At 42.0% G+C, this 19341-nt stretch overlaps 1 protein-coding gene across 1 annotated transcript in view; it reads left to right on the top strand.

The window, feature by feature from the left end:
• Positions 1-661: 661 nt before the first annotated feature.
• b4galnt4b (beta-1,4-N-acetyl-galactosaminyl transferase 4b) overlaps positions 662-19341 on the top strand; it is a 174902-nt gene continuing 156222 nt past the window's right edge. The window contains exons 1-2 of the mRNA XM_073835917.1: positions 662-1358; positions 1613-1823. Coding sequence (XP_073692018.1) covers positions 1679-1823 — 145 coding nt within the window. The 5' untranslated portion in view covers positions 662-1358; positions 1613-1678. The remainder of the gene's footprint in view (positions 1359-1612; positions 1824-19341) is intronic.

Raw genomic sequence — 19341 nt, forward strand, 5'->3', positions numbered from 1 at the left:
ATTTAAATAGAAAGCAGTTATTTTAAATAGTAAAAATATTTCACAATATTACTGCTTTTTCTATATTTTGGATCAAATGCAGGCTTGGTGAGCAGTAGAGACTTTGTTAAAAAAACATTAAAAATCTTACTGTTCAAAAACTTTTGACTGATAGTGTATGTAAATTATTTACAAAAAATGATGATGTAAGTGTGCCCTTTAAAACCAAGTTCTAATCCAAGAATCTAGATTTTTGACGTTACATATTCTAAAATGTAGTATCAAATAAGATCAAGAGACACATTGTCACTTGATTAATAAAAAAAAGTATGCAAGTTTGAATTAAGACTATTTTTTTCATAGCCCAAAACACTAAATAGTATAAATGGTTCATTCATAAGCAGAACGGAAGCCTGTAACTCACTTGGCCTCTATACAGTACATGAAGATACAGCATTACCCTACTAACGAAGGCTATTTAAAATAGTGTAATAGTGTAAACGTCTTTAAGAGCTTGTACATCTTAAACGTAAAGTGTAAAGAGAATGAAGGAGCATCCAACACTGTTCAGTGATCATTTTTGAGCCCTTAAGGTAAAACACTGTGACTGTGCGCACACGAAGGTAAGAGCTCCCTCTATCCATCAGATGAAGACCAGGATGCAACTATGGGATGCGGTCGGACAAGTGCGCTAATGCTGCTGAGGAAAATATTTCAGTTTTCTTTCACGAGAACACCAAAACAAAACGGACTTAAGACAAATGAAAAACACTTAACACAAGGATTTAAGATGGCACGACACGAATATGTTTGCAGTCGTTTTTTTCGTCTGTGAAACAGACCGAAGAAACAAAAGCGTGCTCGTGAACACCAGCGCGAGAAGAGACACGAGACAAAACCAGAGAACACCGATGCCTCATTGCTGTTTACAAAGCTTTATTTGTCTTCGTCGCTCTTTTGCAATAAACAAGAGACCAACCCGTGAGAAACAAATCATTTAAGACTTCTACTGTCTGATAATCACATAACACGCCTGAAACGAGGATTTGGACTAAACTCTTATGGCAATAACAGGACTTTAAGATGAAAGCTTCTGTTAATAAAGACCTATGGAAAAGGAAATGAGTGTGTACAGTAAGTTTGACGGCTGCATCACTAAACTCGTCATTTTGTGATCATGTGTGTGTGTTTTTCCTGAATTGACACTTCTAATAACAGAAATGATGAGCTGCCCTTCTTGTTATACCTAATATTGTTCTGGCTGGACTCAAGTGAGCAGTCAAGATAGACACAGGACAGCGCAGCATCAGCCAACACACACATTTCCTATGGTGACACCGGTTAGACATGCCAGTTTTACTGAGAAAAACACGTCTATGGTAAGTATTCACCATTATTAAAGCAATAATAAAATGCCTGTGACATTTATAACGAACGTAAGCAACATGTAGCAGTGTAAATGTCATTTATAATAAATAGCCTACCCTTGGAATCAGACTTGGAAGTTTAGAATGTCATTGCTGAAAGATACATTCATCAAGGTAACAATTTTAGGTGTTCATTAGCAAGCACTAATCTGTAAATAAGTATTGTGCGGGTGAAACATAATTTTAACATCTTCTGACATTTCTAGCTGTACAAGATCAACGCTGAAGAGGCACAAGTCTGAATTTTCCACTGAGTGGGTGATGTTGTTGCGATGAGGATGCGCTTTCCTCTGAAGAAGATCCGCAAGCAGTTCAAACTCCTTCTGCTGCTCGTTTTGCTTATGTTTGCCATTGGGTTCACATATCTTCACATCAACCAAGGCAAAGCCATCAAACTCCACTTCAACTATGGGAAAGGTCAGTATTAATGAAACAGCACTGTGGCTATAGCCTTGAATGAAGGATAATAATGAAGCCATAATAAACATCTTCAGTAGCTTTAAATGGGATTGTGCACCAAAATTAATTGTTGATTGTGATATATTCATATATATCAATTGAATCTTACTATTGGGTCTCAGAAACAGGTTAATGAGCAAGGCAGTGGGGTAAAATAGAGCTGTCCATTGCTAAAAACCATTGTATGATCTAAATGAGGATTTTCCCTTCAGGTTAAAGTTTAATTATCGCTTATTTCTGCCCAGCTAACTGCTGATTATTCCTAAACTAATTTGTACTCTGGGTTGTACAGCCATTAGTACTACAGATAAGACTCAAAGCGGCTCTGTGCAAAGATGATTTTCCTTTATGCTTTTTAAAGAGAAATTAAGTCGAACCCACAGGCACAATTTGATGAATGTCCTGAAAGGTACCAATTCAGTGACAAGAGTTCCCTTCCTTTAATTACTGTCAGGAATAATCACTTACCACACACAATTCAAAGAGCACAAGTGGCCTTTTACACATTTTCTTTTATACTTGGCAGTGTGCATGTGCATAGGAGAGGTTGACGTAAAATGTCCAAAGTGTTATTCATGTAGTTGATTATTTGCATAAAATGTCTAATGTATAGTTAGGAATAATACATTTCAGTACTCAGACATTTTTATCTAGCTCATATGATATATTTCATCTCACCACTAAATACCACTGCCTTAACCTTGAAAAAAAAAAGTTTTACATTTATAATATGTGACCCTGGACCACAAAACCAGTCATAAGGTTAAATTTGACAAAACTGAGATTTATACATCATATGAAAGCTCAATAAATAAGCTTTCTATTGATGTATGGTTTGTTAGGACAATATTTGGCCGAGATACATCTATTTGAAATCAGAAATCTGAGGATGCAAAAAAATCAAAAAGACTGAGAAAATCACCTTTAAATTTGTCCAAATTAGGTTCTTAACAATGCATTTTACAAATCAAAAATTACATTTTGATATGTTTACAGTAGGAATTTTACAAAAAATCTTCATGGAACATGAACTTTACTTAATTTCTTAATGATTAAGAAAATCAAAAATTTTGACCTATGCAATGTATTTTTGGCTATTGCTACAAATATACCCCAGCGACTTAAGACTGGTTTTGTGGTCCAGGGTCACATATATACAAAGATGTTTTAGCAGCTGTATTTGAAAATTTCTAATGTTCATGTAAACATGTTAAGATGTCTATAAATAGGTAAAACTTGACAATTTATCATATGTTTGTTGCACAGATTCTACATTGGTTTCGAACATTTATACACTTTTTGTTCCTCTAGACCACAACCACATCCTCAATACTTCATGTTTGCTCTGAGGAAAATTTTAAACAATTTCTAATTTAGCTTTCTAGTCCAACTAAATTGGATTTTTAAAATCATAGCCTCTCATTAACTTTTACCTTGAAGCTGTATGTCCTTTGTTATTAGAGGTGAAGTATTTGTTGCGGATTAGGTGATAAACCATGACTGTATTTGAGAGAGGAATAAATTTGTATATTTCTAATTATAGCATAAAGGCTCAAGGCTTTCCCCCCTTGGTTTTCCACTGATTGAGATTTAAAAATGGAAGCTAGTTGCTGTGAATTCTGTGGCTGAGGTTGACAGGGAGAGAAATTAGAGGTGCAGACTCTTTTAACCCATAGGTTAATGAAATTTGTGTTAAGCTCCTCTCGACACACAATGTAATGCTTATGCAAATGGGTGTTTTGGACAGATGCCACTGTTATCTCAAGTGAGACGTGCTATAGGTGGGAAGTAAGAGGGCTGAGCTGTACAATCTCTTCACCCGGTCAGTCATTAGTCAGAGGGGAGGTAAACGTCTTGGAGGACTTGTTGATCTCTGTGGACAAAGGTCTTTTGGAGTCACACTGAAATAAATATTAAATAGAAGTGACCATGCCTAAGTTATGTAATTACTTAAATTATTCATCTCAACAAGCAGCATAGTGCTCTGAATTGCATTTATACTGTGCATCTTGAATGTGCCTCTTTTCATCAGCGTGAGAGGTCCTGCATTTGTGTTTAGGTGTCTGAACAGTCCGTTGTCTGTTGATTTGGCTCGGGGCAAGGACACATGGAGCAGGTGGTGGTCCACTCAGCACCAAGACAGGAAGAGCATAAAACATGCAGATTTTGATGAGCATACTGCCAGTCAGAGAATCCAGGCAGATGCACATTTTAAAATATGAAAGATTTTTCAAGATGACTAGTTAGACTGGAAACATTTCCTTCTTGCAGTTATCCTTAGCTCATTTATAGTCTGTGCTGGGTAGATTACTTTCAAATTGTAGTCGATTACGGATTACAAATGCAAAATATATGATATATACACATTGTGTGTGATAGTCACACTACCTTTTGATTACTTTTGTCCTAGGATGTTTATCACATTGATTTGAATGGACAATCTTGTTCTGTATTGATACAAATACAAAGACATATATGAGCAATATCAAAAGAAGTTACAGGCAGAGTACCGTAGGTAATCACAGTGTGCCGATATACAGCCATATCATGCGGCTACTATGGTGATATTGCATTTATACAACAGTTCGACAACACTAGTGTGTAAATTAGAGGTGGGCATAGATTTTTTTTTTTTAATCTAGATTAATCTAGATTAATTTTGGAATTAATCTATATTAATCTAGATTAAAATGGCTAATTTGAATTCTGCTGAAGGCATTCAGAATGTGTGTGCTAACCAAATAATGACTAAAAGTAAGTCTTTGAGAACGGGTTTCTTAAGCCAGGTGGCGCATTAGACCAGGGGCCCATCTCCTGTTTCCAAAATGCATCACAAACTGCTTGACAATTGCATTTACAACACAATTAACTATACAAACTTGTGTAACCAACTATTCCCACACTGCATGTAGCTTACTTCTGAGTAAAAGGCTGCGCGACGTGCGCGTTGCAGATTAATACACAGATGCGCAAGGGCATGGATATTAGTGGTGCAACGGATCACAAAACTCACGATTCGGATCACATCATGGATTTGGAGTCACGGATCGGATCATTTTTTGGATCAGCAAAAAACAAACAAAACAAAACAAAAAAGTTTGTTTTTTACTAATTACTGAATGCTTACTTTAAGTAGGCTACTTCTAATTGACAGCAAACACTACTAGCTGAACTAATAAAGTCAGTAACAAAACAAGAACAATTACACAAATATCAAGTGTAAATGAATACAACATAAAGTTACTAATAAAATCAATAACCCTAGAATTCAGGTGCGGAAATTTAATAATTAATTGTAAAATAACTAGTGCTTCTCACTGCAGGTATTTATAGGATGCTGTCTCTTTAAGGCATAATGCACGTACCGACTACTGGCACGCATCTCTTTCTCACCTGTTTCGGTTCACTGAAGACATAACCGACTTTGTTTACCAGAACACCAAAACGGGTATTAAGACATGACTTTGTATGTGTGTTTCCGTTCAAAAAGAAGTTAAAGTGGAATCAATCTGTGTGAATCACGCCTCTCTCTCTCTCTCTCTCTCTCTCTCTCTCTGTGCGCGTGCTCTCTTCAGGTGTGTGCGTCGGCGTGCGTGTTCCCTTTTTAAATTGTTTGAATTGGTAAATTGGCAAGACAAAACATGTGCCAATTATAAACTTTTACTCTATGATGGTTAAATTTAACAGTTAATCCGCGAATCACATGCGTGCCGAACCGGTTTGGTCCGTACGGATCACGGATCATCATACACTCAATTCGGCTAGGTAGACATCCGCGCTAAACTATCAAGGTGAAGGTCATCACAGCTTACATAGTTTAGACCCAGCTCCCAAACCAACTTTGAGAATAGATTAACGGCGATATTTTTTTTATCGCCCTATAAGAGTCTCACGTTAACGCAGCACGTTAACGCCGATAACGGCCCACCACTAGTGTAAATACATAAGAAACAACAGAGTGTCAGCATTAAATTTACATAAAATATAACGAGATGAGATTTTGCCCTCAGCCAAAATTATCTTCTCCGGAAAACAAATAATAGATTGATGAGACCTACAGTAAGACGGCACGTTAGATTTACCCAAAACAAATTATCTTATTTTTGAACACTATAGAGTCATCAGAGTCAGCAGCAAATTCTATATTACATTCTGTGACATAAAAACTGTATTATTTATAAAATTGTAGTGGATTTGGTCATCTGCCATGACACTCGTTGTATCACTAGAATATTGCACTTCTCTCGTCCAATCATATTCAAGGACCAGAATGAAGTGTTTTATAAATAAGCAATATCACACAAGTAGACATGAGATATGGCTGGATATCAGCAATGCTGTGATTTGGCCAGAGGTAATCACGGCGTGCTGATATTCAGCTGTATCTCACGTCTATGAGTGTGATATTGCGTTTATATAACAGTTTGACACCACTAGCGTGCAGAACCATTTCTTTCCACCACAGATTCAAAACTAAGTTTGACAGTTTAACACAGAGGTCTTCAACCCTGCTTCTGAGGAACCACTATCCTGGAAAGTTTAGCTCCAACCCTAATCAAACACACCTGAAGCAGTTAATCAAGCTCTTCAGGATTGCTTGAAGATACACATGCAGGTGTGCTGAAGCTGGTTGGAAATAAAGTTTGCAGGACAGTGGGTCCCCAGGAGCAGGGTTGAAGACCTCTGGTTTATAAGCTAAACCCAAGGCTCAGTTGCTAATTCGAAAATGTCACTTTAGAACTAGTAACGAAGGAACATAGAGTTGATTCATTAAAAGCTTATTGTATTACTGCATTAAAAGCTCACTGTGTTATGTGTAGTAGAGTATTAGGGGAAAGAGATGGAATGGGTGAGTGTGATTACCTGCATCTGATACAGCATTCATTCTTCAGATCAATCCCATATTCATGATAAAACATTAGTTTGAATGCTGCTGAGAAAAGCGTTATCTTTGACGTAACGTTAATCCTTTTATCTATTAAGGGTGATTTCTAATGACAGCGCTGCTCAGTGCATTTGTTAGCTGTGTTAAGCTGATGTTAAAATATAAAAAATAACTTTCTTTGTAGCCATTTAGTGGTGGAACAATGTAAGGAAAATCACAAACACATGCACCGTTTCTCAATACTAAACAGTATTAAATACTACTATTATTTATATAAAATACAGTATTAAATAACACTATTATTACTTAAATAATAATAGTATTTAATAAACAACAACAGCCATTATAAAAGTTGCTAGGCAATTTAGTCAGAAGTACACAGGCAGCGCTTTGATATACAGCATTGAATTTAATGTACATAAACAGGATGAGATTTAGCAAAAAACGATTTGCTCTGGAACAAATAATAGATTTATGAGACCAAAGACTGCCCATCAGATTTACCCAAAACAAATTATATCTCATGTTTAACCACTATAGAGACATCAGAGTCTGCAGCAAATTCCAGAAGATTTGACCAAGGTAAGGCTGCTCTCGGCGGGTTCATGAGTGCTAAATGGCCACTGACACCCTGGAGCTTACATCTCCAGAAACACTGAAGCACATTTTCAAATAGATTTATTGTTTATTAACAAACTGCATATTTTAATTCTAAACAAGTGCATTCTTGCATTAAAAAAACTCCTAGAACTAGTAGATTTGGGTGTCCCCCTGACACTTCGAGAAATACCACAAGCGAAGTGATACAAACGGTGAAACGGTTGGAGTTCCGATATCACTAGAATACTGCACTCCTCTCAGACAATCAGGTTCGAGGATCAGAAAAAACTGTTGTGTAGACATACACAATGCAAAAAGTTTTCTATGAGTGGAAGGTTTAGGTAAGGGGATAGAAAATACAGTTTGTACAGTATAAATACCATTTTTCCTATGGAATTTCACCATAATGATAGGAATACCGTGTGTATGTGTGTGTGTGTGTGTGTGTGTGTGTGTGTGTCTGTGCTTGATCCTAGATTGTCCAGTGCATCCGGCTGCTATTTGATGCCCTCTGACTTGCACTGCTTTGAGATTCTCAGTGTCTCTTGTTTAGACAGCTTCAACTATCACCACATAGATCTCAGAGATGTCTGAAGCTTCTTTATTCCCACTGCCTGATGGAGCAGTTTGTCTGCCACCCACTCAGTTAATTGGGAGGCAATCGGCTGATATCCAAAGAGCCATTCATGTGTCACCTACACCTGCTATGAAGTTTAGACTGAGATATACCTATTTGGGTCATATGTTCAGGTGTGAAGCCACTGGGCCGCACTCAAAATGGATAAGCCCATCTGTGGCAGGCCCATTTCTTCCATCAGAAGGTTATCACAGATGTTAATGAATGAAGTGAAACCACTAATGCTTAAAGTGTAAGCCCTTTCAAAGCATAATATGATGACTGTGGTCACAGGTGAAGCTCTTGCTGGACTGGGTCTTGGTGCCTTCAAGCAGTACAGCATGTTTCATAGACCTGAACTTGTGTATAGTGTATAACATCTAAAAGATTTTCTAGATTATCAATTTTTTATTTTTATTTTTTTTTGGCTGCATCTCATTGCCTTTGATTCCAGTAGCTGGCACCTCGAAATCTCATTGGTATTCCTGCAGGCAGCAGTGGCTCTGGCTCTGGGGCTGAAGATGTGCTCTGCATGGCCTCGGTCCAATTGTAGAGGAGCCATTATCATTCCTTATTCATGGCTCTTTTATTTAGGGACTATATGGGAGGTTGCAGGTTGCATGTAAATTTGTAACACATTTGCTTGTACTGTAGGAAGTTTTAATATTGCTATGCACAGTTTGGAATCTTAAACATTATTTCAAAATGTTTTGTTTAATTGCATTCTCTACTTCATTAATAATCTTTTGACAATATCGGATAATGTGTTATCTCATAAACTCATTCCATGACCAACAATTGTCAATGCATTAAGCATAAATACATTTTTATACAGGCAGTTTTGCAGTAAGAAGGAAAGGAACACCTTTATCCATCTGCTAGGCTGATAATGCCAGGTGCAATAGGCTGGTTGAGTTGATCCTTAGAAGATGGTGTGACATTCAGTCATGCCATCATTATATCATTTTTCTTCTTGCCTGTCTCTCTTCTCAGCTGAGCTGTGCAAGTTTGTGCTTATTAGGGTAAAACCACAGTATCGTCACATAAAAAGTACTGAGGTTCTGGAGCAATTCGTTTTATATATTTCAAAATGCTATAGTTTATATTTGGATCAAATAAATGCTGCCTTGTTGAATGACTTAGTTTTAAAACAATAAAAAATATTACAGTCCCAAAATTTTTAAACAGCCAGTGTAGCCTATAGAAGTTAGTTTTAGTTCTTGAATTTAATTGGTTGAGCGGTGTTCCAAGAATGCTGATAAAACAGTCCAACAGTCAACTTTTCACTGTTTGTATTAGTGCACTTGGCCAGACAATCCAGTTTTGAGCTATTTTCATTGAGGCAAAGTAAACAGTACTGTGTCTCAAATGCAAGTAACCAGAGGTGGAAAGAGTAATAAAATATGCTACTCAAGTAAGAGTACTGTTACTTCAATGAAATTTTACTTAAGTACAAGTAAAAGTACTGGTCAAAAAATCTACTCAAGTAAAAGTAAAAAGTAACTCATTTAAAAATTTACTGAGTAATTTTTTTTTTTTGAACAGCAGTGCTGGGTGGGGGATTCTAGTGTTATTCAAAAAAGACAAGGGGATATAAATCTCAACCTGGTTGTTTTTAATTGAGGAAACAACTTTACAAATTAAAGTGCAATAAAAACAAATAAATAAGATACAATTCAAAATTAAATAACCATATAAATCATGTAGGGAAATTTTAGTGCAAATGATCCCATAAAACTTAAAACATCACAACCACTGAATGTGGCATAAACTGTGTATTCAGTAGAGCAGGGGTTCCCAACCTTTTTTACTCCAGGGCCCCCCTCCTTCTCCGGTCAATTTTGCAAGGCCCCCCATGCCTGACATGTCCTCTTATTTATTATTATCTTATTTATTTACTTATTTACTTCCACAGTAAAGAGAAAAGTATTTATTTTTAAATATTTTTTATTAACAAAAACATTTGTTTTATCATAGTAAAACTGCTTAATTTCCTTTTGTATGATTCTGAGACTATTAAATCAATCAGACAACTGTATTAATAAAATCATAGCCATTGGAGGTAACTCTTTGTTGTTGATAAAACTGTTTTATTACACCGATCTTGCTATTTCGCTCTTTATTTACCTTTTTGACCAAAAATAACTGTTTATTTAAAAGTGCGCTCAGTAATTCTTCAGATAATATCTTCTGCTTCATTTAATGCAGGATCAATATTGAAATTTGTTAGGAAAGAGGATGAAGTGGTACCATCAAGCATTGATCCAGAGGGACTTAGCAGCTACACTTTTTATTTAAAGTGTCATTTTAGTTTGTATTTTTTGCTGTAGAGCTACAATTGTAATTTATAAATGAGACAATTTATTTATGTATTTACTTTTATTTGAATAAAGTTCTATTTTGGCCCCTAGTAGGTTTTTTTTTTTTTAATTATTATTTTATTTTTATTTCCGTAAAATTTAGGGGAGGGGGCACAAAAGTAAATTTCTGCTTAGGGCACCCATTTGGCCAGCAGCGGCCCTGAGGTTAGTGGTCTTTTGGCATCTCCCTGTTGTCCTGTTTGGTAAGGCAGGTTCACTTATTTAAGAAAAAGTACTGTAAAGTTGTAAAGAATGTCTTTAGTAAGGCATTCAGGAGCTTAAAATCTGTATATATATAGTTTTAAAAAGTTAGAATTTAATAGAGGTTTTCTTTAAAGGTTATACGGTATATTTAAAGTTTTAATTTAAAGTTTGTTTGAATGTTGAGTTTTTTTATAACATGCAGTAGAAGAATAATAAGGCAAAACCATGGTTATCTGCCTTTTTATCTATATTTCTATCATATCCATGCTTGTAAATTGTGTTTTATAGAATATATAATATTTGTATTTGTCTGTATTTTTTTAAATATATTTTTATTCTGTGGTTTTACCTGTTTGCACCAAGGATGTGAGAGAAACGAAACTTCAAAACTCTTAATGCACACATGTGGCAGTTTTGACAATAAAGCAGACAAGGGTTATGATGTCCACATATTTTTGTTGAGGAAATGATAGGAAAGATTATGTGGATATTTTAATTAAATGTTTGGTCAATATTAAACAAGGAATTCGATGATCATGTAAGTGTAACAACTGCATTAACCAGGCCTTTGGTGCCCTTTTCAGGCATTTCTATTAAAATTGTAATGTAAACTGTTAATTTTGTATTAGATTATGTATTTTAACACTGTTATTTAATGACACCATATGGTCATTATTAATCAATAATCATAATTGCATCTGTGTTTTAATATAATGCATTTTAAGTCATTTTGTTTACTTAGATCTGCTTGTATTCATATTAAGAAAGATGCGTTAGTCGTGAAATTATTACCGACATTAAAACACATTATTAACATCGACAGAATGAAATAAAGTTTCACAGTACCTATTATGAACGTTCCTGAAAGTGATGTACTTCATCTTGGGCTTTTTTTTTCTTTCGTCTCTCGGCGCCGGACTGTGGATGTCTTTCCAGGACCTCAGGCATATTGTTCATCAATTATTATCATCATTTTTGGCCAAATAGCCAGCCGTAAACAGAGGTGAGGGTGCGTCATCACGTGTGCTTACTAGCCTACACTGCATTTACCGTAAAATGCAATATATACGTTTATATTTTTATATTTTTGTTTATCTGTATATGTATATTATTAATATTAATTTTTTATTATAATATATAAAAATGATTTATTTGGAGCAGCTGGGATGGTGCCCCCCTGGGAGTTGGTGCCCTACGCAGACTGCGTACTCTGCGTATAGGGAGCGGCGGTACTGACTAACCTATCCCTTTGAACTTAACTGACTGAATATCTACTGTTAGTATCTATTAAAAAATTAACATTCGAATTCAAACTACAGCGAATACATTCTAAATCTGTTGAACCACATCGATGTGAAGGTTCGACAAAGACACGATCAGTGAACTGTCAGTGCGCGCCTGATGCTCATTAACACCGAGCCTCACTCCTCTTCTATTGGTGAGCATCCATTATAAAACACTCACAGGACAATAATTTGGACAACTAGGCAAATGTTTTGAAATTTCACGCAAAAATACGATAGGGATCAGAGCCCCGAGAGCACGCATAGTTTGTAAATCAATAGCGGACTTATGCGTGCCTACGACTCTGATATACACGAGTGTTATATATTAGGCACGCGCAAGTTTGTTATTACCGTAACATTAGCGCGACGGTTTGCTTCATGCATGCAACCGAGAGATGTAACTCTACCTAACTGTGCCTTGTCCGTCTCCATCTTTCTTGAGTTAGCGCACTGCGTTTGTTCTGCTGTTCATCAAGCAATCAGTAGTTCCCTTCCGGGAACTCTACACTGCGTCCTGAAACGCTATGGGGGAACGCCATTGGCGGGCCGCACTCTGAGTCATAGTCCAACGTCCAATGAGAAACGGGAGTGACGTCACAGGCGTGGTGACGTCATCGACCAGGAAGTATAAAAGCACGTGCGTTTGAAGCCGGCGTCAGCTTTTGTCATTCAGCGAGAGCGCTCTATGTCTATTGTCTGTCTGTCCCATACTGCTGTTTTTCAGTGCCAGTTTGCACTACTTTTATTTTGAGCAGTATGCCTGGGGGAAAACGTTCTTTTAAGAACGAAAGAAGAAAGGCGGTTCAGCAGCCACATAGAAAGTGTGTCCCTCCCTGCCAACGTTTCATTGTTGGTGGGGATACACACGATCTATGTGTGGTCTGCTGGGAGCGGAGCACGCTAGGTCAGCCCTTGAGCTGCGGCAGCTGCACTCGTGGGGATCGCAGCTAGATCTACTAGAGGTAGTGAGACGGGTGATCCCCTATCTCCTTCCCTATCTGGTGGATCGGTAAATCTCCTACTGGATAAGGAAGCCCGCATGCGGTTACTTCCATCCAGAAAGAGTTTTCAACACTTCCCCTATCTTCCTCCGAGGAGGTTGATGTGGAGAACGTTGTCAAAAGTATTCAACCGCCCCCCCTGATCGCCTCGGTATGAGGAGCTGTTGGACGTGCTGACTAATGCAGTAGCTAAGTTAGCACTTCCAAAGCGGAACTTTCTGTTCTTCCCCGATCTGCACACTGAGCTGTCTAGATCAGGGGAAAAACTAGAAAGAAAAGATGATGCCGCGGGTTGAACAGACGCTAGTCAGCTATCTGTCACCCAGCCTGGCATCATCCTTAAAAGTTCCGTCTTTGCTTTCCAGGCCGCCTAAAATAACTTCAGGCTTGATGGGCAAATTGCACACGTGTCGGGGTTGCTGGACGGGAGCATAAAAACCCCAGCCGTGTACCAGCTCCTCACATAAGAGGCTTATATTAGGAGCATTGCAGCCCGTTTCCCTCCGGTGAGACCTAGAGGGCGGGATTGGCAACACTCCTGACTGGGGGCTTCAAAGACTAAGCCCGATCTAAGGGTCGTGCTTTAGTCTAAGAGGTCCTCGGCTAAATGGCCCTGATGGCGGTACCACAGGGCCAATGAGGGCAGCCCCTCTCGAAGAGCTAGGTGCTTCACCGCCTCTGAGGAGTACGGTGACCACCTCTCTTCGGGGCCCTCAGGAGATTCGTCAGCTAACCCTGCCGGTGTTACAGGGCGCGGCAGTCTCCCGCGAACATCATTCTCTGGTCTCTCCGCCCGGAAACGTAGTGGAACCAGAGAGTTCGCCACCCCCACGGGGGTTTCCAGAGCGCTTACTTCAGGTGCATCCTGCCAGTTCGCTGTTACAGGTCACCGAGGTAGCTCTTCAAATAAATCCAGAAACCAGTCTCGAGAGGCTGGTTCCCTTAGTAGAATTTTAGCCAAATATTTCTATGTGGGTCCTGCGTACTGTAGAGAAAGGCTATTGCATTCAATTCGGCGCCAAGCCGCCACCTTTCAGCGGGGTATTTCCTACTCTGGTAGGCCCCGAGCAGGCTCTGGTATTGGAACAGGAAGTAAATACTCTCCTGAGGAAGGAGGCCATCGAGGTGGTCCCTCCTCAACACAGAGAATCCGGGTTCTACAGCCGGTACTTCATTGTTCCCAAGAAGGATGGGGGCCTGCGGCCCATTTTAGATCTCAGACAGCTAAACCTCTCAGTCAGAAAACTGAAGTTCAAAATGTTGACTGTCACACAGGTCGTGTCTCAAATCAGGTCCGAGGACTGGTTTGTCACGATAGATCTGAAAGACGCGTACTTTCATGTCTCCATCCTTCCTCAACACCGGAAGTTTCTCAGGTTCGCTTTCAGGGGCAAAGCTTACCAATACAGAATTCTTCCGTTCGGCCTAGCGCTCTCACCCCGAACTTTCACGAAGTGTGTGGATGCTGCTCTGGCTCCACTGCGACTCCAGGGCATCCGCATACTCAACTACATAGACGACTGGCTCATCCTAGCCAGTTCAGAACAGTTAGCGGCTCAACATCGAGATGTTGTTCTTGCTCACATGAAAAAGCTGGGGTTGAGACTCAACGCCAAGAAAAGTGTGCTGTCTCCATTACAGAGAACCACTTATCTAGGTGTAATCTGGGATTCGACCACGATGCAGGCACGATTGTCACCTGCTCGGATCGAGTCGATCCTTACTGCAGCAAATGCGGTCAAGCTAGGCCTGCTACTCACTGTCAAACAGTTCCAAGTACTGTTAGGTCTTATGGCAGCTGCATCCAACGTGATACCTCTTGGACTGCTGTACATGAGACCACTGCAGTGGTGGCTCAAAACCAAAGGGTTTTCCCCGAGGGGGAACCCATTCCGCAAGATCAAGGTCACGCGGCGCTGCCTACGTGCCTTAGTCATGTGGAAAAAGCCCTGGTTCCTATCACAAGGTCCAGTGCTGGGAGCTCCTTGCCGCCGCGTCACGCTAGCGACAGATGCATCCCTCACCGGGTGGGGAGCGGTCATGAGTGGCCGCTCCACCCAAGGCCTATGGAACGACCGGCATCACTCTTGGCACATAAATTGCCTAGAAATGCTGGCAGTGTTCCTGGCTCTGAAGCATTTCCTTCCAGACCTAAGAAACCGTCACGTGCTGGTCCGCACAGACAACACTGCGGTGGTCTACTACATAAACCACCAGGGAGGTCTGCGTTCACGCCCCCTATACAAGCTGGCGTACCAGATCATCTTGTGGTCACAAGGGAAGCTTCTCTCATTGAGAGCAGTTCACATTCCTAGACGGCTCAATGTGGGAGCAGACGTCCTGTCGAGGCAGGGGCCGAGGCCCGGGGAATGGATGCTTCACCCCGAGGTGGTGAAGCGGATATGGAGAGTCTTTGGTCAAGCCCAAGTGGACCTCTTTGCGACTCAGGAGACATCGCAATGTCCCCTTTGGTACTCTCTAGTTCCTCCAGCTCCTCTCGGACTGGATGCCATGGTACAGACGTGGCCGAGGCTTCGTCTGTACGCTTTTCCCCCGATCGCTCTGCTCCCGGGAGTTCTGGAAAGAGTACGCCGGTACGGAGTACGGCTGCTGCTAGTAGCCCCGTACTGGCCGGCCCAAGTATGGTTCTCGGATATAATCGCCCTCCTCGACGGCTCTCCGTGGGAGATTCCTGTCAGGAGGGACCTTCTTTCTCAGGCTGGGGGCGCAATCTGCCACCCCCACCCAGAGAAGTGGAAATTATGGGTGTGGCCCCTGAGGGGGCACAACTCATAGAAGCTTGTCTCTCAACTGAGGTTGTTGAGACCATCCTTCAATCCAGAGCTCCCTCTACGAGGAAACTTTATGGCCTAAAGTGGAACCTGTTTGCGTCATGGTGTCATGAACGCCGTTTAGACCCAGTCCACTGCCCGGTTGGTACAGTGCTGGAGTTCCTGCAAACTCGTTTGTCCGCTGGGATAGCTCACTCCACCTTGAAGATGTACGTGGCGGCTATATCGGCTTACCACGCCCTTCAGGGCGGCCTTTCAGTGGGCAAAAACCCCCTGGTCTCACGTTTCCTCCGCGGTGCACTCAGGCTGAGGCCTCGTGCAAGACCGAGAGTCCCTACATGGGACTTAGCTGTGGTGTTGGAGGCGCTGTGTAAACCTCCCTTCGAGCCTCTGGAGGAGGCCTCCGATCGGATGCTTACCCTAAAAACAGCACTGCTGTTGGCGCTAACCTCTCTTAAGAGAGTCGGGGACCTGCAGGCCCTTTCAGTGGCCCCTTCTTATATTGACTTTGCCCCAGGGTTGGCCAAAGCATTCCTCTACCCAAGAGCTGGGTACACACCCAAGGTCCCCTCAGTAACACCACAGCCAATAACGCTGCTAGCGTTTTATCCTCCTCCATTCGTGGAGCACGACCAGAGGAAGTATAACTTGATGTGTCCAGTAAGAGCACTAGACACTTGTGTCCACAGAGCTGCCCTGTGGCGTAAATCAGAGCAATTGTTTGTCTGTTACGGCCCCCCTAAGAGGGGGTGCCCGGCTTCCAAGCCTACTATCAGTAAGTGGATCGTTGATGCCATCTCTACTGCATACGAGTCCTCTGGTCTCCCATCCCCGATGGGAGTCAAGGCTCATTCAACTCGAGGCGTTGCAGCCTCCAAAGCTCTGATGGCAGGTGTCCCGATCCAGGACATCTGCAGTGCGGCGGGTTGGTCCTCACCTCTAACGTTCGTCAGATTCTACGAACTAGACCTCAGAGCCACTCCGGGCTCAGTCATCCTTCAGCCCTAGCAAAAAGGCTAGGCTCAAGAGGTCAAAAGGCGCTTTCCTTTTAACAAGGAAAAGAGATTCTACCCCTTTCGCTCTGGCAATTTCCCCAGACAAAGGCGTATGATTCTCCTCAATAATTGTTCCTCCTGGTCTGGCAGGTCCCCAGACAGGAGATGTATCCCCACCATCTTGGCCTGGCACCTCCCAGGCAAGTGGTGTGTTATCCTGCCTCGTGTGCCCGAGGGCCGAGGCCTGTGTTCCTCATGTCTGATGGTTGATCACAGACAGAGATGAATTCCAGTGCCCTGGCAAGATCACCAGGCACTCCTTATGTCCCTCTTGTACTGGCTGTAACGCAGACAATGGACTACCACTTCTCCTCGTGTGCCTGAGGGCCGAGGAGCACCTCTCCCCCTGCACTGGTCATATGACAGGCAGCGGTTGAGACCCCTATCCTCGTGTGCCTGAGGGCCGAGGTTTATTTATCCCTCTTGTCTGGTGACTGATCACAGACAGAGATGAATTCCAGTGTCCTGGCAAGCTTTACCAGACACTTCTCGAGTCCCTCTTGTACTGGCTGTAATGCAGACAAAGGACCACTATTTCTCCTCGTGTGCCTGAGGGCCGAGGTTCATTTATCCCTCTTGTCTGGTGACTGATCACAGACAGAGATGAATTCCAGTGCCCTGGCAAGATCACCAGGCACTTCTTGTGTCCCTCTTGTACTGGCTGTAACGCAGACAATGGACTACCACTTCTCCTCGTGTGCCTGAAGGCCGAGGAGCACTTCTCCCCCTGCGCTGGTCATATGACAGGCAGCGGTTGAGACCCCTATCCTCGTGTACCTGAGGGCCGAGGTCTACTTATCCCTCTTGTCTGGTGGCTGATCACAGACAGAGATGAATTCCAGTGTCCTGGCAAGATCACCAGGCACTTCTTGTGTCCCTCTTGTACTGGCTGTAATGCAGACAAAGGACCACTATCTCTCCTCGTGTGCCTAAGGGTCGAGGTTATTTATCCCTCTTGTCTGGTGGCTGATCACAGACAGAGATGAATTCCAGTGTCCTGGCAAAATCACCAGGCACTTCTTGTGTCCCTCTTGTACTGGCTGTAATGCAGACAAAGGACCACTATCTCTCCTCGCGTGCCTGAGAGCCGAGGAGCATTTCTCCCCCTGCACTGGTCTCATGACAGGCAGCGGTCGAGAACTCTATCCTCGTGTGCCCGAGGGCCGAGGCTCAGGTATCCCTCTTGTCTGGTGGTGGATCACAGACAGAGATGAATTCCAGTGCCCTGGCAAGATCACCAGGCACTTCTTGCGTCCCTCTTGTACTGGCTGTAATGCAGACAAAGGACCACTATCTCTCCTCGTGTGCCTGAGGGCCGAGGTTTATTTATCCCTCTTGTCTGGTGACTGATCACAGACAGAGATGAATTCCAGTGTCCTGGCAAGCTTTACCAGACACTTCTCGAGTCCCTCTTGTACTGGCTGTAATGCAGACAAAGGACCACCATCTCTCCTCGAGTGCCTGAGGGCCGAGGCTCATTATCCCTCTTGTCTGGTGATGCGTCACAGACAGAGATGTATTACCACTCGCGTCCTGGCAAGATCACCAGGCGGAGTTACCACAGTGTCTCATCAGGTGAGTATTCTAGACACTTTCCCTTCTCGGTCTTGCGAGACCAGACGAAGGACGACATGACCTCGTGGGCTCGAGGGCCGAGGTACTCTCTTCCCTCTGATCTGGTGGGCTCCACAGTCAGAGATGTATTACCACCCATGTCCTGGCAGGTTCCCCAGGCTGAGGTTTGTATTGTATTGTAACGCTGTCTTTTCCCCCCTTGTTCTAGCAGACACTAGGCAGGGTGCGGAAATTATGGGGGCGTTGATACCTCGTTCCCCATAGCGTTTCAGGACGCAGTGTAGAGTTCCCGGAAGGGAACGTCTCAGGTTACGTATGTAACCCTGGTTCCCTGAGGGAACGAGACACTGCGTCTCGGACCATAATTCCCGCATCCCTGCTGCGCTCGCTTCATTCCTTTGAAGCTGACGCCGGCTTCAAACGCACGTGCTTTTATACTTCCTGGTCGATGACGTCACCGCGCCTGTGACGTCACTCCCGTTTCTCATTGGACGTTGGACTATGACTCAGAGTGCGGCCCGCCAATGGCGTTCCCCCATAGCGTTTCAGGACGCAGTGTCTCGTTCCCTCAGGGAACCAGGGTTACATACGTAATCTGAGACGTTTCCGGTGCCACGATCTCTCCTCCTTTCCTCCACATTTTTTTTAATTAACTTATTTTATTATTTTATTATTTTATTTTTTACTCAGTAACGGATAATATTTAAAATGTAGTTAAGTACAATACTTAAATCAAAACATACTTGAGTAAAAGTAAAATTACAAAATTTAAAATTTACTTTAAAAAGTAGAAGTACACAAAAAACCTACTCAATTACTAGCCTGGCTAACGCCAGACCACGTTATGACTTCGTCATGATTCGTGGTGTGGGAACCACATGTTCATTTTCTTGTATTTGAGGCGTGGTTTACGAATGCCCAGAGCCCATGGGCGCTACGAATGTCTATCAAATGCGCCTGTGCGTAGCTCATAGCCAATCGTTTCAATCATACCGGATGACGTATACAGAGCGATGGTTTAACGCCAAAAGTTGCTCTTTTTTCAAAATAAACTTGCGTTCTAAACTACTTAGAACACTATCTAAGGGGCCGTTCACATGTC

Source organism: Garra rufa, chromosome 3 (assembly GCF_049309525.1).
Source record: "Garra rufa chromosome 3, GarRuf1.0, whole genome shotgun sequence".
NCBI lineage: Eukaryota > Metazoa > Chordata > Actinopteri > Cypriniformes > Cyprinidae > Garra > Garra rufa.